The sequence below is a fragment of the Meles meles genome, chromosome 12, assembly GCF_922984935.1.
Source record: "Meles meles chromosome 12, mMelMel3.1 paternal haplotype, whole genome shotgun sequence".
Lineage (NCBI taxonomy): Eukaryota > Metazoa > Chordata > Mammalia > Carnivora > Mustelidae > Meles > Meles meles.
The window spans coordinates 14,308,952-14,334,270 of NC_060077.1; the positions used below are offsets into that span (position 1 = coordinate 14,308,952).

A 25,319-nucleotide genomic window follows, 5' to 3' on the forward strand; every position below is an offset into this window, starting at 1 on the left:
ATAAACAAGTAAATAAAATTACCCTTGAGGGATGCCTGGCTGGCTTGGTGGGTGGATCATACAACACTTGATCTCAAAAAAGTCATGAGTTTGAACCCCACCTTGGGTGTAGGGATTACTTAAAAATAAAATCTTTAATAAATAAATAAAATCATCCTTGAACTCCAAATAAAGTATTTGGCTTTTGTTTAGGGGCCATACTATATTCAAAACAAGTATCTCTAAGCACTAGGAATTACACCCAGCGTGTCACAGTGCTGTTAGTACGAGAGGGAGGTAGAATCGAGACAAGCAGAGAGTCACAGATGCCTTGTGGGCATTGCTTCTACTATTAAAGTAGCTGTGGTTCCTTTTTAAGATTTTCTTCTTTGTGCTTATGATTGAATTCGTAAACTAAACGAGCTCTGCATAAATAATGCAAATCCGTTACATTTATGTGCTTTCATTATGGCATTGACTCACATAATGCCAAGAAATAAATTCAGAATTGCATAGAAAACACGGAGTAGTTTGAACCTGGCCACAGGGCTTCCACCGTGCTTCTCTTCATGTTTTCGATTTTGTGCACAAGGATTACCTTTGAAAGCGAGGTGATACTACAGACCCCATCGGAAGGGCTGAGCATGAACCATGCTGGGGAGAGGGGGTGCTCTGCACAGACCCCTGTCAGTTTCCTCTGCCTGGTCCCCTGACCGCAGGCAAACAGAACAGCAGTCTAGTGGAGTTGCAAAGAGCATGCCTTTGTCCTTAAAGGTTTTATGCGATGTCCGGATGTGAAGTGATAATAAAAATGTTTATGCTTTTTCATCCATGAAAAAAAGAACATATAAACAGTTTTATGAAAGAACCATAGATATAAGTTATAAATTTTTATTTAGATTGAATCAGATTTACTTAAAATTTATTCATATAGAGGGTTATTTTTTAAGATTTTATTTATTTAAAATATTTGACAAAGAGGTAGCAAGAGAGCACAAGCTGGGGGACAGCAGAGGGAGAGGGAGAAAAAGACTTGATCCCAGGACCCCAGGATCAGGACCTAAGCGGAAGGCAGATGCTTAACTGACTGAGTCACCCAGGCATCCCTCATTTACCAAGTTCTGAAACAGTTTTTATTTTTATTTATTTGTTTATTTATAAAAATATTTTATTTATTTATTTGACAGACAGAGATCACAAGTAGGCAGAGAGGCAGGCAGAGAGAGAGAGGAGGAAGCAGGCTCCCTACCGAGCAGAGAGCCTGATGCGGGGCTCCATCCCAGGGTCCTGGAATCATGACCCGAGCCAAAGGCAGAGGCTTAACCCACTGAGCCACCCAGTCACCCCTGAAGTCGTTTTTAGAATATGGCTTTCTTGTGCCCTAGCTCTAGTTAGTGGAGTGTCCGTGTTTCAGCAAAGTGTTGATGGTCTTTGTAAAAGAATGAAGATTAAAAAAAAAAAAAAAGATTTCACTTACTTATTTGACAGAGAGAGAGACACAGCGAGAGAGGGAACACAAGCAGGGGCAGAGGGAGAGGGAGAAGCAGGCCTCCCGCCAAGCAGGGAGCCCGATGCTTGGCTTGGTCCCTGGGATCATGACCTGAGCCCAAGGCAGATGCTTAACGACTGAGCCACTCAAGCGCCACAATAATGAAGATTTTTTTAAATTCTCTTTGCTCTCTTTTTGCACTGAGAAAAATTGAGTGTGTAACTATGTGTATTCAAAAGAACTCAGAATCTTAATTACCTATCAGGTGAAGAGTTTTCAAGAAATAGAAAGTCTTTAAAGGAGTGCTGGGCAAATTTATCTGCTGTGCGGCACTTTATAGACAAAATTGTCTTTGGTCTTTGGTCAGTGACATATATAGAAAGGGCCTGATTATGAGATTATATCAGACTGGCTTGCATACTGGTAAAAATCATGATTTTGGTTTTTTGTTCCTCGTAATGTTCATTTTTTTCTGTTGTTAGAGGTAGTATGTTGTTTGGGTTTTACAATCAAAATGCATTCATTAGTTACTCATGTAATGTGAAAAAAAATAAAAATTAAAATAATATGTATTTTATCATGCCCCCCCTTAAAAAAAGAGAGGAAAAGAATTGTCATTAATCCTCCCATCCAAAAAAAGCTTTTTTAAATACTTAGGTATATTTGCTCTCAGGCTTTTCCTGTGTGTTTGTGTATACAGAACTTACATTGTGATTTGATCATACAGTTGATACAATTCTGAATCCTTTTTTGACTCAGCATTAATTATATTGTGAAAATTTTCAAATTTGGTGAAAGATCTAGTTAGAATCACAGATTAAAAGCTCTTCCCAGCCATGCATTTTGCAAATTTTAACTTCAGGAACAAGGGGAAAACAAGTTACTGGAACATTAAATTTTTGGAAATGAAGAGATTTGTGTTGATATGGCTGATGAAAATTATTTTAATAACATTTATTCTTAAATAGCAGAGAGAGAAAAAAGGAAAGATGAGTTACTTGATATTGCAAAGTCAAAGCAAGAACGCACAAACGCAGAACTCCATAATCTGAGACAGGTACGTTCCCTAATTACACTGTTCTTACTATTTGGGACGCTTTTATAAACAAACATCAAATAAGGAAAAGTATGTGTCAGTTTTTGTTTATTGTGCTTTTGGAACCCTAACTACGTTAAAGGTATGTCATATTTAGCATAGCTGATAGGGTCTTGCTTTCGGAAATGAAGGGTTTGGGAGACCAGTGACACTAACAAATCTGAGTGCTAACGTAGGAAAAATAAAAGCAAACATATTTAGCATATTTCTCCATCACTGATCTGTTTTAGCATTTGAATGTTGGCTCAATATAGTTTTGTTGTCACATCTCATTGATTTATCAATATCTACGGCAGATTTATGTAAAACAACAGAGTGATCTGCAGTTTCTTAATTTTAATGTGGAAAATTCTCAGGAATTAATACAGATATATGACTCAAAGATGGAGGAATCAAAGGTTCTGGAGTCCAGGTAATCTTAGCAAGATGCTATTAGTATGATCTTGTATTTTATTTTATCATTCAATCTATTAAGTACTTACTATGGGCCAGTATCTACTGTCATTCCTTATATGGTAGGAAATCCATACATATGAGCTAGTAATTGTCATTATGATTCTGGGTTGTAATGAGACCTGATCTTAGAATTTTAGGCCTGACCCTGATTTTAGCCTCTTGATAAAAGAAATGCATTAGCCTTATTTGTATGTCTGTTGTGTACAGGCTTTGAGCTCAAGTAGAAACCAGAGGTGACTCATTTACTCCTTCGTGAGGACTCCGAGTTTAGTGTTGAGCACTCACTGAGCTGGGAGTGGGGAAAATATACAGAGGACATGGTCCTTGCCTAAGAGATAGCACCAACAAATGGTATAAATAACTGTAGGAATTCAGCTAGCCAAGGGTGATCTTTGCTTTGAGCTGGATTTTCCTGTTTTCCTTATTAATAGGAGACACCTTTTCTTGCTTATAATGAGCGGTGTGTGAACTAAATTGGTTTCTGTAAATATAATAATATTTATTATATATATTTGTATATAGTTATTTAATATATATTTATATATTGTATATATTTATATATATAAAATATAAATATATGAGTTGTGGTTTAATTTATTTTTTTTTTAAATTTTATTTATTTATTTGACAGACAGAGATCACAAGTAGGCAGAGAGGCAGGCAGAGAGAGAGGAGGAAGCAGGCTCCCTGCTGAGCAGAGAGCCGGATATGGGGCTCGATCCCAGGGCGCTGGGATCATGATCTGAGCAGAAGGCAGAGGCTTTAACCCACTGAGCCACCCAGGCGTCCCCCCCAGGGACGGTGTGGTTTAATTTAATAGGCGTATAACTGTCCCACAGTTAAATTTAGTCTACTTTTCCAAGCAGAAGTATGACAAGAAGTCATGAATAGGAGCAGGAATTAGGGAAGTTCCCTGCCACTATGTGTGACCATGTAACCACGAAGGCTGGCTGCCCGCAGCTCCTTTGCCTGCTAGTAGTTTTAAGAGCCGTTGGAAGGCAGGCAGTGTGACCGCTGTGCGGGGCTTCCTTTTCTTTCCAGGCCTTTGACTGTGGGGGGTGTTGACACTCTAGCTTTGTGTCCCAGCTGCTGCTGCTGCGGGTACATACCACACAGGCCCAGACTGCCCTCATAGGCAAAAGCCCCTACCATACTAGCTTTTCCCTTCTCTATACTTTGTTGCCCCTGAGAGGCCCTTGGGCTAGGCAAGCGAGGTTGTTCTTTAAAAGTGTGAAATGAGGGGCGCCTGGGTGGCTCAGTGGGTTAAGCCTCTGCCTTCGGCTCAGGTGGTGATCCCAGGGTCCTGGGATCGAGCCCCACATTGGGCTCTCTGCTCAGTGGGGAGCCTGCTTCCCTCTCTCTCTCTCTGCCTGCTGCTCTGCCTACTTGTGATCTCTGTTTGTCAAATACATAAATAAAATCTTAAAAAAAAAAAAAAAAGAATGTGAAATGACCTGTGCCCTTTCAGGAGCTGGGGGTTGAGTTTTCAAGGGTTCAGAACTCTCCAGATTTGAATGCCTGAATACAGAATACATGGGACATGAGGGGGCGCCTGGGTGGCTCAGTGGGTTAAGCCGCTGCCTTCGGCTCAGGTCATGATCTCGGGATCCTGGGATCGAGTCCCGCATCGGGCTCTCTGCTCAGCGGAGAGCCTGCTTCCCTTCCTCTCTCTCTGCCTGCCTCTCTTGTGATTTCTCTCTGTCAAATAAATAAAATCTTAAAAAAAAAAAAAAAGGGACATGAGGACAGTTTATGAAAGGGTTTATCATGTTTGTATATATTCTTAATTTTCTTTTTATGCACACCTGTTATTCTTACTTTAAACCAGTTTTCAGTATGTTGCCATGTAAATATCTAGCAGGTAATTGGGATGGTCGTGAGTGCTGTATGGTAGACATATTTGGCACTTTCCACTGTGTCTCTGTCCCTTGAATCTCTGTCCCCTTTCAATCCCGGCTTTACCTCTGTTTACTGTGAAACTAATAGAATTATGAAGGGAACAGATCAGTCGACAAGTATTTACAGAACACTTAATGTTTGTGAAAGGCTATCCTAAAGTGCCAGGAGGATTAAAATGCCTCCACATATTAAGAAACCAAGTAGTCTGTTGAAAAGACAGGACATGAAAGTTAGCCAGCGATGTAGTTCTGATAGGAAGTTCGCTTCATGATTAAGTAGATGATACACACAGTAAAACGAGGACTGTGGTGTGGACAGTAAGCATGGTGGGAGTTGAGGACAGGGAGGGCAAAGTGAGCATGTGGGCTTGTGGTCAGAGAGACTTCAGAAAGAATCCACGTTCTCCCTTATGTTTTCATTTCAGACAAATGGGTCTTGATAGGATTTAGCTTAGTGAATGAGTAAATACTTTGGGTAAAGTATCTGGAGTGACAGTATCAAGTGTATCTTACAACTTCCGTTTTTTGTAACGCCACCATAGCAGAGACATGTGTTTGTCAGACCTTGAGAATCACCGCCCAAAAGTCGACATCAAGAGGGAGAAAAATCAGAGATCATTGGTTAAAGATGCAAAATTTGAGACCACGTTCCCACAAAATCGGTCAGACAGGAGCCCCTGTGATATGTGCAAAGAGAAGAAGCGACAGGGTAATCCTTCGTTTGGGGAAAAAAATGTATTTGCTATCTCATCTCTGTTTACAAAAGACTTACTGGAGAAGCAAAAGTCTTGGTCTCTGGGAGGAAAAATGCAGATCGAACCGGAAAACCAGAGTAGATTGTGCAAGATCCACACAAAGTCACCAAAAGGTAATGGGATCGGGATTCAGAATGAAGAGAAACAACTCTCCGAAACATCCACGTCATCTGATGAGAGACAGTGGCATGATGTCAACGTGTACCTGGGCCTGGCCAGCTGCTCCGGTTCCAGACAGCCAGAAAAGCCGGATGTTGAAAGTCAAGATGACATAGAAAGGTCTGGAGTCTCCTGTTGCCATGAAAATGAGACCTGCCTGGGGGAGAGTGACATGTATGAATCCAAGTGCTGCCACCCGAGTAACTTCATCATTGAAGCCCCAGGCCCCATGTCTGACATGGAGTGGATGAGCATTTTCAAGCCTTCTAAAGTGCAAAGGATTGTTCGCCACAAATCTGTGTGTACTTGTTCAGAAAGTGCCGGTGGGAGGAAGTACAACTCTGCCACGAGGTTAGTGACGTTTTTTACTGGGCACCGCCAGTGCTGGGCAGTGGACGGGGCTCCGGTCGGTCTGCCTGCTCACTGCTCAACGGAAAGCAGCATTTGTAGACACAAGTCGTGTAGGAGGGACCCATTACTCTCTTCATCAGCACTGAAGCTGTTGAGTTTTCCATTGTGAAGAGTTTGTATCTAGAACAGCTTCTGAGGCAAAGGTTTTGTTTGAAAAAAAGCCGGTTGTTATGAATTGGGTAAATATGTTGTTTAAAAAAAAAACAAAACTAACATTGGGGCTACTTTACAGAGTAGAATGCTGCTCTGGGGCATTCCTCAGCCCTGGATGTGTGTGAATCGATAAGCTTTCCATGCAGAGATCACAGTCCCTAGACCCCAGATAAGAACTTTGCCGGGAGCCTCCCCAGCACCGCCCCCCACCCAACTGCACATTTAAATGTCCAACTGCTTCTGCCTTCCTGTTCCCTTTAAGTTTCCCAAATTTTATTATTTTTTAAAATCATGCGGGGCACCTGGGTGGCTCAGTGGGTTAAGCCTCTGCCTTTAGACCAGGTCATGATCTCAGGGTCCTGGGATCGAGCCCTGCATCAGGCTCCCAGCTCAGCAGGGAGCCTGCTTCTCCCCTCTCTCTGCCTGCCTCTCTGCCTACTTGTGATCTCTCTCTCTATCAAATAAATAAATAAAAATCTTTAAAAAAAAATCATGCAAGAAAAAGAATATTTGTATGTAAAAAGTTGGTAAAAGTTAGTAGTTTTTTTTAAGAGAAGAAAATGGATTAGCTATTAGCGTAGGCTGCGTTATTCGGACTCCTCTTACTGTTAGAATTGCTGAATCTTGTGGTGGAGGGGCGCTGTAATAATGTCTGCTATTTTTAAATAAAACCTAGCTCTTCGATCTTCAATTCCAGAAAGGACAAAGTTGCTATATTGAGAACCTATTTTAATCCTCACACCGACTATCCTAGGACTTGATGATGAAAATTTCTTTCTGATATTTTCATCGTTTGGATTTTTCTTTGGCCCTTTGAGAAGCCTGAGTCATTTAAAAATCATACAGATATTATTCTATCAGTTGTGAAGTTAAAAAAAAAAGTTGTCCCACTAAATGTTATCTGTTCATATTTGTTTTTTAATTTTTTAAATTTAATTTTAATTTTTTATTTTTTTATTTATTTTTTTTAAAGATTTTATTTATTTATTTGACAGAGAGAGAGATCACAAGTAGGCAGAGAGGCAGGCAGAGAGAGAGGAGGAAGCAGGCTCCCTGCAGAGCAGAGAGCCCAATGCGGGGCTCGATCCCAGGACCCTGGGATCATGACCTGAGCCGAAGGCAGTGGCCTAATCCACTGAACCACCCAGGCGCCCCTAATTTTAATTTTTTAAAGATTTTATTTATTTATTTGACAGAGAGATCACAAGTAGACAGAGAGGCAGGCAGAGAGAGGGGGAAGCGGGCTTCCTGCTGAGCAGGGAGCTGGATGCATGGGACTTAATCCCAGGACCCTGAGACCGTGACCTGAGCGGAAGGCAGAGGCTTAAGCCAGTGAGCCACCCAGGCGCCCCTCATATTTGTTTTTTAAAGATTTTCTTTAAACAATAGGAATAGGGCACAACTGCACATTGTTCGCTACTGAACATGCATATATTAAGGGAACAGTTTATAGGAGTTTTAAAAGACTAGTAGACATATATTAAATTTAACATGTGAAACAAGTTCAAATTTAAATTTGGAGTTTTGTTTCAAGACCCTTTGGACCTCCCTGGCTCAAAATAGTCCAAGCAACCTGTGCTGCCAGCAAAGGCACATGCCAAGACATCACATGACAAATACGTGATTAAATAGAAAAGATAATTGTGTTTTCCTAGTTTTCCTTAGATTATAAGAACTTATTGTGTACCTGCTCTATTATCAGACCACCATTCTGTTGGACAGATAGGGGTTTAGCTGTAGAGGGAGAAGCCGCGGCAGCCTGTTCTCCTTTGGTTCCAGGGAACATGGGAGGAAGTGGCTCCAGTGCTTCTGGTCTGTTCCAGAACAGCCTTTGCAGGTCATTGCGCTCTGAGCCCACCTTTAAAGAACACACCAGAAGCTTGGCTGTGTGCGTTCTCTACTACTGAGGACCCATAGGAGAATTAGTAGCTGACAGTGCTGTTCTACTTTCACAAAAGGACTTTTTCAAAGCATTAATAAAAATCAACTTCACAAACCAAAAACCCCAAATTTTTACAAGTTTAACCTATGTTGGGGCACCTGGGTGGCTCAGTGGGTTAAAGCCTCTGCCTTCGGCTCAGGTCATGATCCCAGGGTCCTGGGATTGAGCCCTACATCAGGCTCTCTGCTCAGCGGGGAGCCTCCTTCCTCCTTTCTCTCTTTTTGCCTGCCTCTCTGCCTAATTGTGATCTCTGTCTGTCAAATAAATAAATAAAATCTTTAAAAAAAACAACCAAGTTTAACCTATGTTAATTTTTTTCCCTCCCTTTTAGATGCTCCTGTCCCTTGGAACTTCTTTTTTGTTTTCTTGCTTTGGGAAGTGGGAGGGAAATTATCTGTTCTGTTGTTAACCTTTCAACTAAGAATTCTGATTTATGGGGCGCCTGGGTGGCTCAGTGGGTTGGGCCTCTGCCTTTGGCTCAGGTCGTGATCTCAGGGTCCTGGGATCAAGCCCCGCATGGCATCATCAGGCTCTCTGCTCAGCAGGGAGACTGCTTCCTCCTCTCTCCCTGCCTGCCTCTCTGCCTACTTGTGATCTTTCTCTGTGAGTCAAATAGATTTTAAAAATCTTAAAAAAAAATAATAAAATTAAAATTAAAAGAATTCTGATTTAATTCTTACTGCACAGCATATGCATTGATTTATACCATTCTACTCAAGTGTTCTATTCAAATCTATAATGTTCTTCTTTTTTTTTTTTTTTAAGATATTATTCATTTATTTCACAGAGAGAGAGAGATCACAAGTAGGCAGAGAGGCAAGCAGGGAGAGAGGAGGAAGCAGGCTCCCCGAGGAGCAGAGAGCCTGATGCGGGGCTCGATCCCAGGACCCTGAGATCATGACCCAGGCCAAAGGCAGAGGTTTAACCCACTGAGCCACCCAGGTGCCCCAAATCTATAATGTTCTACTCAGACTTGAGCTTCTTCATTAAAAAGAAAAAAAAAACTTTTTTTTTTTTGGGGGGTCCTCTTGATACTTTTAAGTATAAGAGTATTGGTGGTATATGTCTGATACTATTTTAAGCTATCTGTTTCTGTTTGGTTTTATTATTTATAGTGAGCTAATTGCCATCCAGCATTCCCACTGTTTGGGTTCTTCAAAGTCTGCCCCTAGAGAGGATGAGAAATTGATAGAGACAGAGCCCTCTTCAGACGCAAAGAACTCACCTAAGATTTTGTTATTCAACAAAGAGGCACCATCGTCCAGTGACAAGGTTTGTATTTTGCTTAGAAATACCCAGTTTATTCAAGCAAAACTCCTCCCCAACAGACTTTTAATTCTTCTGTAGTACTGCTTTTTAGTGTGCTTAATTTTGGTCATTCTTCAGTTTTGTTGTTGTTGTTTTTTAATTATGGGATTTTTTTTTTTTTTTAAAGATTTTGTTTTTATTTATTTGATAGAGAGAGAGACCAGAAGTAGGCAGAGAGGCAGGCAGAGAGAAAGGAGGAAGCAGGCTCCTTGCAGAGCAGAGAGCCCGATGCGGGGCTCGATCCCAGGACCCCGAGATCATGACCTGAGCCGAAGGCAGCGGCTTAATCCACTGAGCCACCCAGGCGCCCCTAATTATGGGATTTTAATGATATCATTTAACCAAAGTCAGAGTTGCCTTAAAATATTATCCTATAGATTACAAGTCTAGTTAAAATGTCCCTCAGGGGCCCCTGGGTGGCTCAGGGGTTAAAGCCTCTGCCTTCGGCTCAGGTCATAATCCCAGGGTCCTGGGATCGAGCCCCACATCGGGCTCTCTCCTTGGCGGGGAGCCTGCTTCCTCCTCTCTCTCTCTGCCTAAAAAATAAAATCTTTAAAAAAAAAAAATGTCCCTCAGGCCGTCCAGGTGATTGGTAGATACATATATATACATACACATATATTTTTATTGTACCTTATTTTATTTTATATATATATATTTTTAAGATTTTTGTGAGAGAGAGAGAGAACAAACAGGGGGAGTGGCAGGCAGAGGGGAAGCAGGCTCCCACTGAGCAGGGAGCCTGATGTGGGGCTCGATCCCAGGACCCTGGAATCATTGCTTGAGCCAGAGGCAGAGGCTTAACTGACTGAGCCAATCAGGCATCCCACACACATATATTTTAAACATAGCAAAAAATGAAGGCTGTAACAAGCAATATGCACCTACATTCAGACTTAACATGCTTACATTTTGCCATATTTGCTTAATTTTTCTTGTTTGAGAAATAAAATGTAGATAAAGTATGAGTCCACTGCCCCGTCCCCCCACCAGTTAATCACCATCCTAAAGTTGCATTTATACTTGTTCTTATACTTTTACTACATAGAAGCATATTTAAGTACTATATGATGTTGTTTTGTGTTTAAAATGTACACCAGTGGGGACACCTGGGTAGCTCATTTGATTAAGCCTTCTATTCTTGATTTCAGCTCAGATCTCGGCTCAGATCGTGATCTTGGTGTTCTGGGATTGAGCCCCACACTCAGCGGGGAGTCTACTTGAAATTCTTCCTTCTGCCCCTCCCCCTGCTCTCTTTCAAATAAATAAATTCAAAATAAATTAAAATAAGGGTGCCTGGGTGTCTCAGTTGGTTAAGCATCTGCCTCGGGCTCACGTCAGGATCTCAGGGTCCTGGGATCGAGTCCTGCATTGTCAGCCTCCTTGTTCAGTGAGGAGCCTGCCTCTCCCTCTGCTGTTTCCCCTGCTTATGCTCTCTCTCTATCAAATAAATAAAATCTTTAAAATAAAATAAAATGGGGGCGCCTGAGTGGTTCAGTGGGTTAAAGCTTCTGTCCTTAGCTCAGGTCATGATCTCAGGGTCCTAGGATCAAGCCCCGCATCGGGCTCTCTGCTCAGCAGGGAGCCTGCTTCCCCATCTCTCTCTCTGCCTGCCTCTCTGCCTACTTGTGATCTGTCAAAAAAATAAATAAAATCTTTAAAATAAAATAAAACATACATAAATGGTAAAATACTATTTCTATCCTTTTGCAATGTGATTTTTTCCAGCTTTGTGACTATTTTATGGTATTTATCCATGCCAGTACTTGAAGGCTTAGTCTCTCCATTTTGATTGTTGATTGACATGTAGTCCCTTGATCTGAATAAACTCCTCCTGATGGTCGGTGAGGTTGTTACTATTTGTCACTGTTACGGATGAGCCAGTCAGGGTCTTCGCCATAAATGGGACCTTCACTGCAGCCCTTTCACAGAAAATAAGTTCAAGTGAACTTAATTACTTTTGGTGTTTTTTGAGGGAGGATGATGTGCTTTGAAACTGATCTGAGTTCAAATCCTTGTCTTGCTTTGTCTTAGCTCAATGACCTAAGTAAAATTATTTACTTTCTTTGAGCCTCAGTTTCTTACGTGCCGATATGCAATAGTAACATTACACCTAAATGTTACCTAAATGTTATTCTACAGGGCCTGGCCCCTAACAGGTATCTGATGAGTGTTCTTTTTGTTAAAAATTGATTTTACCAAGTGTTACCTAGAATCTGGAGCAACACGGACTTTCATTCACTGGTGGGAGGGAAATTCATTTGGGGAAGCACTTTGGTAGTTGCTTAAAAAGTTAAATATACACCTGCCATATGACCCAACTATTCCACTGCTAGAGGAATGGAAACATGGCCACACGGGGACTTGCATGTGAATATTTAAGCAGCTTTATTTGTATTAGCTAAAAACTGGAAACAAGGGGCTCCTGGATGGCTCAGTTGGTTGAGCAACTGCCTTCGGCTCAGGTCATGATCCCAGGGTCCTGGGATCGAGCCCCACATCGGGCTCTCTGCTCAGTGGGGAGCCTGCTCCTCCCTCTCCCACTTTCCCTGCTTGTGCTCCATCTCGCTGTGTCTCTCTCTGTCAAATAAATAAATAAAATCTTAAAAAAAAAAAAACCTAATACACATCATTAGTTAAAGAGACAAACTGTGGTGTATCCATGCGATGGAGTACTTCTCAGGAACAAAAAAGAATAAACTACTTATGCATGCGTAACATGGGTGAATCTCAAGATAATTATGCTGAGTGAAAGATGCCAGACAGACAAAAGGATGAATGCATTTATATAAAATTCCAGAAAATGCAAACTAGTCACTGATGACAGAAAACAGATCAGTGTTGCCTGGGAATGAGAGGAGGGATTCAGAGGCCAGAATTCCTAAGGAGCATAGGCTTTGATGAATAGAATACCTTTCATTGTGGGTATGGTTTCAGGTATTTGCTACTATCCTTTTTAGCTCTAATGAGACCCTTTTTTCAATGTTAATACCTATTTTCCTGAAGCAGTATATGACATTGCATGCTTATGTTGTCCATATATACATATATATTTAGGTGTGTGTGTATACACCTGTGCAGACACAGAGATCTTCTAGATTCAGGTCAGTAGTGATCATCTTTGTTCCTGGAAAATTAGAATTAACTTTTTTTTTAAGTAGGCTCCACACCCAGCGTGGAGCCTGATGTGAGACTTAAACTCACAACTCCAAAATCAAAACTTGAGCAGAGATCAAGAGTCAGATGCTTAACTGACTGAGCTACCCAGGAACCCCTAGAGTTAACTTTCCTTAAGTTTATTTTTTTTTTAAGATTTTATTTATGTATTTGAGAGGGAGAGTGTGAGAAAGAGAAGGAGCAGAGGGTGAGGGAGAAGCAGATTCCCCGCTGAGCAGGGAGCCCGACATGGGGCTTGATCCCGGACTCCAGAATCATGACCTGAGCTGAAGGCAGATGTCTAACCGACTGAGCCACCCAGGCACCCAGAATCAACTTTCCTTAGTGAAAAAAATTGTCTAAGTACTTTGGAGAGTGGCTGTCATGCTAAAACTTCAGATGCCAAACTTGAAAATTAAATGAGAACAAACTAAGGCACATATCCACTTATTTTAAAAAGCTTACAAGCTTTTAGTGTCAAAGCTACATTTTGCAATATTTTGGCTAACACTAATTAGCAAGCTAATTATGGCTTTAGAAAATTGATGTAAGAGAGCTAAACAATGCCTAGGATTCTTTTTTTTTTTTTTTTTAAGATTTTTATCTTTAGGGGCACCTGGGTGGCTCAGTCGGTTAAGCATCTGCCTTCGGCTCTGGTCATGATCCCAGGGTCCTGGGATTGAGCCCCACATCAGGCTCTCTGTTCTGCAGGGAGCCTGCTTCCCCCTCCCTCTCTGCCTGCCTCTCTGCTACTTGTGCTCTTTCTCTCTGTCAAATAAATGAATAAAATCTTTTAAAAAAAATATGGATTCTACCTGGTTTTAAAAAAAAAAAAAAGATATTTATCTTTAATCTTTACACCCAGTGTGGGGCTCGAACTCACAACCCCAAGATCAAGAGTCAAATGTTCTACCTACTGAGGCAGCCGGGTGCCCTAGCCTACAATTCTTTTTATCACATGGATGTTACTTAATTAGTTGTAGGTTCTGTTGAAATCAAATTATTTAGCCAAATAGGCCCTTTTTTTTTCTAAAGATTTATTTGTTAGAAAGAGAGTCCACTCAGCTGAGAGAGGGAAAAAGAGACTGAAGCAGACTCCACACTGAGTGGAGAGCCTGACCTGGGGCTTGATCTCATGACCCTGAGATCAGGACCTGAGCCAAAACCAAGAGTCAGATGGTTAACCGACTGAGCCACCCACGTGCCCCTAGCTAAGTAGGTTCTAAGAAATAAATGGAATTTGGTTATTCTAGTACTTAATGTCCTGCTTTGATATGTAATGCCTAAAGTCAGAGAAAATTAATGGCAAGTTAACATTTGTGTTTATAACATTGTGCTTATAACCATAAACATTTAAAAATGCTTCCTGATTCCTTGAATGCTTATGTTGTGTTGTCTTCCCAGGATGACTTTTCGCCCACAAGTAAGCTTCAGCGTTTGCTGGCAGAGTCTCGCCAGATGGTTACGGACCTGGAGCTGAGTACTCTGCTCCCCATCAGCTCCGAGAATCTCAGCAACAGTGCCAGAAACGTATGTGCTTATTTTTCTTTTGACCCCATTTACGTATCTCAATATTCCACGTCGGCATACATCACGGGTCAGGATCCCATCCATCCCATAAAGGAAAAGTTCCTTTGTGTCTCTGAGGCAGAGAGGTAGCACGCTGGTTTCAAAGATGAGTGCACAATCACACTCAAATGTCACTGCACTCAGACTTCCTCTTTCTGATCGCCTGGGCGCATGAATACGAATTCTTGGAGCTATAAAAAGTATACATTTTACTATAGAAAATGTCAAATACGGAAGTAGAATATTACGGGGCACCTAGTGGCTCAGTTGGTTGGGCACCTGCTCCCTATTCAGTGGGGAACCTGCTTCTCCCTCTCCTCTGTGCTGCCCCCCCAGCCTTTGCTCTCTCTCAAATGAATAAATAAAATCTGAAACAATAAAGTATCTCTTAAGGGGCACCTGGCTGACTCAGTCAGAGAGCATATAACTTTTGATCTCAGGGCTATGAATTTGAGCCCCACATTGGGTGTAGAGATTAGTAAAAAAAAAATAAATAAACTCGAAAAAAATAATAAAGTCTCTCTAAATCACTGACAGATCCTTCCCCATCTTCTTTTAAGTTCTTCCTTTTTCTTCTTCTCCTTCATTTTTATTTTATTTTTAATTTTTTCATTTTTATTTTATTTTTATTTATTTTTTAAAGATATTATTTATTTGACAGACAGAGATCACAAGTAGGCATAGAAGCAAGTAGAGAGAGAGGAGGAAGCAGGCTCCCTGCTGAGCAGAGAGCCGGATGTGGGGCTCGATCCCAGGACCCTGGGATCATGACCTGAGCCAAAGGCAGAGGCTTTAACCCACTGAGCCACCCAGGCGCCCTATATGTTTAACTTTTTTTTTTTTTTTTTTTTTTTTTTATGTTTAACTTTTTAATGAGCTGCCACACTGGTTTTCAAGGAGTTTTGGATGCTTCACATCCCTTCCGGCAGTGTATGTGCATTCCAGGGTCTCCACATCTTTGTCAGCACTTGCTTTTGTCGGTCTGCTTGATTTTAGTCTTCGTAAACAGGAAGTGGCATTTGGTTGCCCCTTCACTTGTGTTTTCCTGATAATCTGATGATGTGCATCTTTTCACATGCTTATTGGCTCTTTGCATATCTTCTCCTGTGAGGTGTCTGTTCAAGCCTTCCCATTTTATTTCTTTTTTTAAATTTTTTAAAAAGATTTTATTTATTTATTTGACAGACAGAGATCACAAGTAGGCAGAGAGAGAGCCCATTTTAAATTTGAATTGCTTCCTCTGTTACTGAATTATAAGAGTTCTTAACATAGTCTGCACACAGGCCTTTGTCTCTTGTCAGATATATTGTGAATATTTTCTCCCAGTTTGTGGTTTGCCTTTTTATTTTCTTAAGTGTCTTTTGAAGAGCACAAAGGCAAAATCTTGATGAATTCCAGTTATCAATTTTTTTCAGATGGTGCTCTTTGTATCCTGAGGAATCTACCCCAAGGGTGTGAAAGTCTTAAAGTTCTGTTAGGTTTTTGGCTCATATCAGTTTAATTTTTGCAGATGATATGAAGTAAGGATCAGGCTCATTTTGCTTCACATAGATATCCAGTTTCAACACCATTTGTTGAAAAGACTGTCCTGTTTTTGTTGAATTACTTTTGGCAACTTTGTTGAATATCCGTTACCTGTATGTGCAAGGGTCTGTTTTTGGACTCTCTGATCAGTTCTCTTGATCTGGTTGTTCTCCTTAGACCACACTGTATTGATTATGTAAACTCTGTAGAAAGTCCTGAAATCAGGGGTGCCTGAGTGGCTCAGTCAGTTGAGCATCTGCCTTCGGCTCAGGTCATGATCCCGGAGTCCTGGGATCAAACCCCACATCTCCCTGCTCCACGGGGAGCCTGCTTCTCCCTCTGCCTGCTGCTCCCCGTGCTTGTGCTCTTTCTCCCATTTTATCTCAAATAAATAAATAAAAATCTTTTTTAAAAATTAGCTAACAGGGGCACCTGGGTGGCTCAGTGGGTTGGGGCCTCTGCCTTCAGAGGGTCCTGGGATCGAGCCCCTCATCGGGCTCTCTGCTCAGTGGGGATCCTGCTTCTCTCTCTCTCTGCCTGCCTCTCTGCCTACTTGTGATCTCTCTCTATGTGTCTAATAAATAAATTTTTTTAAAAATTAGCTAACAATCTAAAAAAAGAAGTCCTGAAATCAAGTAGTATGTGTGATCTACTTTGTTCTTCTTTTTTGCAAAATTGCTTTGTCTATCCTAGATCTTTTACGGGTCCATAGCCGTTTTAGAGCCAACTTGTCAATTTTTACAAAAATACACTCTGATATTCTGATTTCATTGAATTTATAGATAACTTTGGGAAGAGTTGACATTATTTTAAAGATTTTATTCACTTATTTGAGAGGGAGAAAGCACAAGCAGGGGAGTGGCAGAGGGAGAAGCAGACTCCCCAGTGAGCAGGGAGCCCAATGCAGGACTCGATCCCAGGACCCTGAGATCATGATCTGAGCCAAAGGCAGACAACGACTAAGTCACCCAGGTACCCAAGAATTGACATTTGTGGACAGAGTATATCTCCGTTTATTTAGGTCTTCCTTCATTTCTCTTAACCATATTTTGTAGTGTTCATAGGGGTCTTGTACATCTTTTGTTACTTTTCTTCCTATTATTTTGTTTACTGATTCTATTACATGGTACTTTAAATTTCACTCTCTCCTTGTCTGTTGATGGTATAGAGGATTGCAGTTGACTTTTGTAAATTGTTCTTAACTACATTCACCTATTCTAGTAGGTTTTCTGTAGATTCTTGGCATTTTCTACATAGACAATCATGTCATTTGTAAATAAAGAATTTCTTTTTATAATCTTTGTCTTTTTCTTACCTTATTGCTCTAAGACCTGCATATCAGTGCTGAGAGCGGACATCCTTCTCTTGTTCGATGAAATGCTCTCTGGTGGCATTGCTTGTTTAGCTCTCTATCATACTGGTATTTTATTAGATTCAGAGTTCCATGGAGCTATTTCCATGTGACACAGATATGAAACTAGAACATTAATCTTTTTTTTTTTTTTTGAAGATTTTATTTTTAAGTCATCTCTACACCCAATGTAGGGCTCGAACTCACAACTCTTTTTTTTTTTTTTTTAAGATTTTATTTATTTGAGAGAGAGCATGAGAGGGGAGAAAGTCAGAGGGAGAAGCAGACTCTCCAAGGAGCAGGGATCCCGATGCGGAACTCGATCCCAGGACTCTGGGATCATGACCTGAGCTGAAGGCAGTCGCTTAACCCACTGAGCTACCCAGGCGCCCCTCGAACTCACAACTCTTGAGATCAAGAGCTGCACACTCCAGGGCGCCTGGGTGGCTCAGTGGGTTAAAGCCTCTGCCTTCAGCTCAGGTCATGATCCCAGGGTCCTGGGATCGAGCCCTGCATCAGGCTCTCTGCTCGGCGGGGAGCCTGCTTCCTCCTCTCTGCTTGCCTCTCTGCCTACTTGTGATCTCTGTCTGTCAAATAAATAAATAAAATCTTAAAAAAAAAAAAAAAGAGTTGCACACTCCAACTGAGGCAGCCAGGCTCCCCAAGAACATTAACCATCCTAGAATCAACACACTCATGGCCATGACCTTCAATGTAGTTTCAAAGATTACCTCAAAGAATAATTTGGGCCCCCAAAATAGTGTCTTTTGAAGTAAATATGCCACTTATGCCATGTGAGCTTTTCAAAGTGGAAACCCTGGTGGACTTTGTGGTGTTTTCTGGGAAGATTTTCTTTTGACAAAAAGCATTAGCGAAGCAATTTATTTACTTTGGGAAAGAGTTTTTCAGTATTCATAAGGGTTTTTTTAAAACAGCTTTATTGAGATATAATATACATAACGTAATGTTCTTCCATGTGAAGTGTACAATCCAGTGGTTTTAGTATATTTACAGAATTGTGTAACTGTCACCCTAATCCAATTTTAAAACATTTTCATCATCCCAAAAGAAACCCTGTAACTATTAGTAGTCACTCCCCATTCCCTCTCCCTTAGCCCCTGGCAACTATTAATCTACTTTTATTCTCTATGGATTTGTTGGGCTGAGATTTTTAATCAGTTTATTGAATAGAATTCAGGGGATCCATAAACTTTGATGGGAATAGAAATTACACATAAGCTTATTTTAATTAACTTCTAGTTGAAATTTAGCATTTACTTTAATTATGAATATAGAAAACAAGCCATAGGAGTATGTAAAACCTATGACTTTGTCCCTAGTAGAGATCACACATAGTTTCATATCACATTATAGTTATTGCAGATATCTTGAAATACCCTTTAGAACTTACCATGACCTCAGAATTATAGAATAGTAGACCTGCTGCTAGATCTTATTATTTAATGCTTTAATAAGGAAGAGTACAGGGATGCCTGGGTGGCTCAGTTGGTTAAGCGTCTGCCTTCAGTTCAGGTCATGATCTCAGGCTCTTGGGATGGAGCCCGGTGTCAGGCTCCCTGCTTGGCGGGAGCCTGCTTCCCCTTCTGCCGCTCCCCCAGCTCATGCTCACTCTCTCTGTCTCTGTCTCGCAAATAAATAAATAAAATCTCTTAAAAAAAGAAGAAAAGAGTACGGTGTGCCTGGGTGGCTCAGTCAGTTAAGCATCTGTCTGCCTTTGGCTCGGATCATGATCCCAGGGTCTCGAGATCAAGTCCGGCGTCTGGGTCCCTGCTCAGCGGGGAGCCTGCTTCTCCCTCTCCCCCTTGCTCATGCTCTCTGTCACTCTCTCTCTCTCTCTCTCTCTCTCTCAAATAAATAAAATCTAATAAAAGTGGGGGGGGAGTGCAAAGGGCACTTGGTTGGCTTAGTCCATGGAGTGTGTGACTCTTGTTCTTGGGGTCATGAGTTCGAGCCCCTCATGGGGTATAGAGATTACTTAAATGAAACTTTTTTAAAAGTGCATATTATTATATCACAGCCTTGTTTCATATTTTGATAACCACATTACCTCTGTAAATACAACTTATGGATTCCTAAATACGATTTATTACAAAATAAAATTTTGTAATAAAAACCTCACAGGCTTACAGGAAAAATGGGATTAGGAGCGTAACACTCAAACGCTTTGCCAGTGATACATTTTTTTTTTTTAAAGGATAGGAATGTAATCAAAATGGTAGGCGTTTTTATACCTGCTAGGTGGTTAAGAACTACATAAATATTGCAATAAATATGGCACTTTAGGTATCCGGGAAATGGCAGCTTGTGATTCACTGGGAAGTGGCAGGGAGGTAACCGGACGCCGATGTGAATGGGGGTGGCTTATAGCACACTGGGGAAGCCGAGGGGACCAGCGGATGTTTGAGGGGTGCGGGTGGGTGTATGTATTCTTGCATGCCATGGCTCGGTGCAGCTGGGTACGGGTTACCTAGTGTTTCTCATGGACAAAGTTGCATGTAAATAAATGCAAACTTCACATTATGCCCAAATAGTTCCGTAATGTATCGGCTGTGTCAGAACAACTTTATATTTTCAAAACAAGTGTTCCAGCAGAACTGAGGGTCCTTCGGCATGATCTCCTGGACAGACTCCTATTCATTCTCACAGCCTCAGGCTCTTACCCTCTTCTGTGGGATTTTATGTTAAATTCCTATCTGAGATAAAATCTGAGATCTCCTTCACTTCTGTTCTCACGGCATGGCTGTGTGTTTCTGCGTATGTGTCTCCAGGAGCGTGCAGGTCACAGTGCGTCGTAGGTTACATGCTTGTCTCCCTCTCCTCTGTGAGCCCCTTCAGGAGCCCCTCTTCCTCACCCTGCCCCCCCCAGTTGTAGCATACACTGTACCTGGTCCGGAGATTGCCCAGTAAACGGAGATCGCATGTCATGCGATGGACATGAATAGGAAGAACAAGAAAAAGATAAAACAGTACCCTCAGCTATAGACTGAAAACATGCTCGAGCTGTTAACGTTGATGACAACTTGGTTTAAGAGAATTTTTGAGCTAGAAAGACCCAGAAGAGGTACACAATCTCAACCTTTCACCTTATGGGTGAGGAAGAGTGATGAAATCTCTTACTTAACATCCCACAACCAGAATCAGATTATCATCTGGAATTTGTTGGAAAAAATATTGGCTGCAGAGGTAATAAATTTTCCAGAAGATTGTTACTATTTTTTAAAGATTTTATTTATTTATTTGATAGAGAGCACAAGTAGGCAGAGAGGCAGGCAGAGAGAGGGGGGAGGCAGGCTCCCTGCTGAGCAGAGAGCCCGATGTGGGGCTCCATCCCAGGACCCTGGGATCATGACCTGAGCCAACAGCAGAGGCTTTAACCCACTGAGCCACCCAGGCACCCCTTCCAGAAGATTATTAACTAATTCTGGAAATGTTGTAAAAACAATTCAATTAACAGAAATCTAGAAGTGTCTGGGTGGCTCAGTTGGTTAAGTGTCTCTCTGCCTTTGCCTGAGGTCATGATCCCAGCCAGGGTCCTGGGATAGAACCCTGCGTCAGACTCCCTGCCTGGTGAGGAGTTTGCTTCTCCTCCTCCTCCTGCCCCTCCCTGCTCGGGCTCACACATTCTCTGTCTCTCAAATAAATAAAATCTTTCAAAAAACAAAACAAAGAAATCTACTTGGCGACATGTTTTATAGCTCCCTCCCTCGGTCCTGTGAGTTGGGTATAGCTAGTTACAGGAAAAAGCAAATAATTTGTTAAAAATCCTTAATTTTTGCGATAGGGAAGCAGGATAAGGTTCTGAGAGGCCTGTCTGCCTCACCCTTTTTTGCCATCTGGGGCTGAGAACAAGGGTCTTATTTCAAAGCCTTTTTCCGCAACGCGATCTTAGACATCGCTGGAGGTGCAAAAAGTGATCCAAACCTTCTGGTGGGGAACTTAGCACTGCTTACTAAAAATTGCAGAACTGATCCTTTGACACGGCAGTATCACTCTGGGACTCTCTCCTACAAGTACACCCACATGTGTATAAAGTGGCCCCGGGTACAAGCTTTTCGTTGCAGGATTGCTTTGTAGTAGCGAAAGTCCAGCAAAAAGGAACTGAGGGAGTCATGATGGCATGTCCACAGAGTGTAACATTACGGAGCCGTTAACCCGAATGAGGAAGACCTGGGATGTGGAAATACTCCCAGGATGTATTAATAAGTGAATAGAAGCGAGATATTGAAGGGTCTCTGTGGTATTCTTCACATGTACAAAGGGGATGGGGAGAAGAATATATGTTTATTTTATGTTAGTGTATTACCTCTTTAACAAGAGCCCCCAATAATTTAAAAAGAGGAAAAAAGGAAAGAAAGAATAAAACATTGCACAGCTGACCACATCACCTTCCCCTACAGGCTTCCTACTTACCTGAGAGGTGGGGAGGGGGAGAGATTCCGCTGGAATCTGAATTTGGACTTTTTGACAAGTACGTGGGACTGGACATTCTCATTGCTGGTTTGAGACTGTTGGTGTTGTCTGCCAAGGCTCTTAGGGCTCTTAACTTTTTTTTTTTTTTTAAATCACAGGCTGATAAACCCTATAGATCCCCTTTAGAATGATGTTTACTCATTTTGATATGTATTCTTTTTTTTTTTTTTTAATTTAATCCAAGTTAGTTAACATGTAGTGTAGTACTGGTTTCAGGACTAGAATTTAGTGATTCGTCATTTACGCGTAACACTGGTGCTCATCCCAGCCTGTCCTCCTTCACACCCATCACCCATTCAGCCCACCCCCAACCCACCCACCTCCCCTCCGGCAACCCTCAGTTCTCTCTAGTTAAGAGTCTCTTACGGTTGTCTCCCTCTCTGTTTTTATCTTATTTTAATTTTCCTCCCCTTCCCCTATGTTCATCTGTTTTGTTTCTTAAATTCCAGATTTGAGTGAAACCATATGGTATTTGTCTTTCTCTTAGTTCGCTCGGCATAATACACTCGAGTTCCATCTATGTTATTGCAAATGGCAAGATTTCATTCTTTCTGATGGCTGAGTCACATTCCGTTGTCTATATACACCATATCTTCTTTATCCATTCATCAGTCAATGGACATTTGGGCTCTTTCCATAATTGGGCTATCGTTGATAGTGCTGCCATAAACATCAGTTGCATGTTACCCTTTGAGTCAGCATTTTTCTGTCCTTTGGATAAATACCTACTAATGCAATTGCTGGGTCGTAGGGGAGCTCCATTTTTAACCTTAGAGGAATTGCCATACTGTTCTCCGGAGTGGTTGCACCAGTTTGCATTCCAACCAACAGTGCAAAAGGCTCCCCTTTCTCTACATCCTCACCAACATCTGTTGTTTCCTGAGTGGTTAATTTTAGCCACTCTGACAGGGGTGAGGTGATACCATGGTTTTGATTTGTATTTCCCTGATGATGAGTGATGCTGAGCATTTTTCCATGTGTCTGTTGGCCATTTGCATGTCTTCTTCGGAGAAATATCTGTTCATGTGTTCTGCCCATTTCTTAGCTGGATTACTTATTTTGGGGATATTGATTTTGTTGAGTTCCGTAAAGATTCTGGATGCTAGCCCTTTATCCACCAGGTCATTTGCAAATATCTTCTCCCATTAGAATAATGTTTCTAAATGAATAAAATCAGGTTATAAAATACATAGGAAGGCTGTTTGAGCAGAGAGGAAACAGCATGAGTGAAAGCCCAGAGAATAACCCTAGCCTAGCTCGAATGCAGGCCCCACGGGGAGGAGAAAAGGGCTGAGAAGGGGGACTTACCCGGTGCTAAAGTTTACCACCCGCGTCTACCCATGTCTTCCCAGGTATCTTCCTCCTCTTTCCTTTTTTTCTTCTTCTTTTTAAAAATATCTCTCCTGAAACGACTAACAGTGCTAACCAAGCCTGTAATAGGTACTTTAATTAATAGTGGTACTTAAGAGTTGTTCATTCCTGTTGGTGACCACTGTCTCTATCAAGGGCTCATGACATAGTCTAAAGAGTCAGTTATATTTGGGCATTAGCTGATTGCCGTAGCTGAAGGCATAACATACATGGTAAAGCAAACACAACCTCACCACCAGGCAGTTAGATCCAAAAGGGCCCCACACACAAATAGGAAATCAGTACCTCTTTGCTGGATGGATGGCAGTTGTATGAAATGACTTCTTTGTATTTCATTAATTCCTTAAGGTGTTCTAAAGGCATTTCTGCTATGTTTGTGTATTGTCTTAAGTATTATCCAGTTTTTCTCTCCTGGGTACTAATTTTGAAGTTGTATTATAGAACTTAGAAGTCGCAGAAGAGTCAGCTCAGAAAAATACCTTTCTTAGTAATTGAAGAACACAAAAGTCAACTTCACTGTTCATTGTGGTCGTAGGTAAGTCACCTTTGTGTGTATCTCCCCTTCTATCTCCCTTAATATTTAATAAGTAACTTGGGAACATTGATAATGTAGAGTCAAGGCCATGCATTTGTTTGATCTGTAATCCTTTCTCTTGTTTGACCTATTTATACATACCTTCTGAATTTAATCAGTAAAATGTCAATTATTTGTATGAGAAATGCAAATCAAAAAGTTCTTGATCTCAGTGCCCAGAATTTTAAACACAAGGAAGTGAATACAGACAGCTTTCCTTTTTAATTTTTTAAAATATTTTATTTATTTATTTGACAGAAGCAGGCCAGAGAGAGCACAAGCAGGGAGAGCAGCAGAGGGAGAGGGAGAAACAGGCTCCCCACTGAGCAGGGAACCTGATGGCTCCATCCCAGGACCCTGGGATCACGACCTGAGCCAAAGAGATGCTTAACCAACTGAGCCACCCAGGCACAGCTATGGACAGCTTTCAAAATCAGAATCTAAATTAACATTTCAGGGGTGCTTGGGTGGCTCAGTTGGTTAAGCATCCAACTCTTGATTTCGGCTCAGGTCATGATCTCAGGGTGGTGAGATCCAGCCTTGCGTTGGGCTCCACGCTGGGTGTGGAGCCTACCTCTCTCTTTCCCTCTCCGTGCCGCTCCCTCCTGCTTCTCTCTTAAAATTAACATTTAAGCATTTCATTTGGCTATCTGGAAAGAAGTGTTTTTATGGGGTTTCAGGTTTTATAAAAAGGTTCATTGGCTGGGGCGCCTGGCTAGCTCAGTCCATGGAACATGGGACGCTTGGTCACAGGGTTGTGAGTTCGAGCCCCGCGTTGGGTGTAGCATTACTTAAAAATAAAAACTTTAAAATAAAGAAAGAAAGGTTCATTGATGTAGTAAGCACTTTCTTGATTTGTGTTTCTTTCTATCAGACCTGCATTTCAAATGTAAAATTTCTTCAGAATCCAGTTTGGTAAGTTAAAAAGTGTAATCATTTCAGATGCTTTCATTGTAAGCAGAGAGCATCTCAAGAACACTGTGAAAGCATTAAGTGTAGATAGCCCTCTTCCTCTCTTTTTTCCTCTCTTTGCTGAGAAGTTTTCGTATTTATGGTATTTTACGTGACCTTATGTAGATAAAAATCTGGATGTATAGTTCATTTTTTAGAGACTGGGAACTTAGAGCACACTACCCAGTGCTCTCTTTGACTTGATTTTATTAACTCTGTGTTTCCGTCCTGCAGAAGCCGATTTCTCATCTTTGGAAGGCAGGAAGCAGACATCAATACCTAATACTTAACCTTGAAAACAAAAAGGGGATTGTAGTCCTTTGTAAGCAACATTTAATACCAAAGGGAAGCAGAAACTGAAAGTTAATTTTTTAACATCTATATTTTGTTTGTTTTCAAGTTGACCATTTTCATGTTGAGGACATTTTTTTTTTTAATGTGTAAGAAATTAGACCTTACTGTGTATTCTCTATATACAAACTTGGAATTCTGCTCAGAGAGAAAAGGACTTCTCTGTAAAGATGCAGACTACAATTAAATACCAGAGAAGCTCTTTAAAAGTGTGGACATCAAATAGAGAACCCCTGCATGTAAAATGCTGTTTTAACTATCTGCTTTTTAAAAAAACCTGTGCATACATTTAAATTATAACCGACAGCTTATCAGAGTCAGCTGCACATCTATGA

At 41.3% G+C, this 25,319-nt stretch overlaps 1 protein-coding gene across 12 annotated transcripts in view; it reads left to right on the top strand.

The window, feature by feature from the left end:
- CCDC62 (coiled-coil domain containing 62) overlaps positions 1 to 25,237 on the top strand; it is a 42,009-nt gene extending 16,772 nt beyond the window's left edge. For 4 of the 12 annotated variants that reach the window (XM_046025747.1, XM_046025752.1, XM_046025756.1 and 1 more), the window contains 6 exons: positions 2,437 to 2,525; positions 2,861 to 2,976; positions 5,461 to 6,183; positions 9,454 to 9,610; positions 14,207 to 14,332; positions 23,550 to 25,237. In XM_046025747.1, the coding sequence (XP_045881703.1) occupies positions 2,437 to 2,525; positions 2,861 to 2,976; positions 5,461 to 6,183; positions 9,454 to 9,610; positions 14,207 to 14,332; positions 23,550 to 23,603 (1,265 nt within the window). In that variant the 3' untranslated portion in view covers positions 23,604 to 25,237. Of the gene's footprint in view, positions 1 to 2,436; positions 2,526 to 2,860; positions 2,977 to 5,460; positions 6,184 to 9,453; positions 9,611 to 10,797; positions 10,842 to 14,206; positions 14,333 to 23,549 lie in introns of those variants that run through there. The other 8 variants (XM_046025750.1, XM_046025754.1, XR_006821089.1 and 5 more) reach the window with 7 other exon arrangements.
- The last annotated feature ends 82 nt before the right edge of the window (positions 25,238 to 25,319 follow it).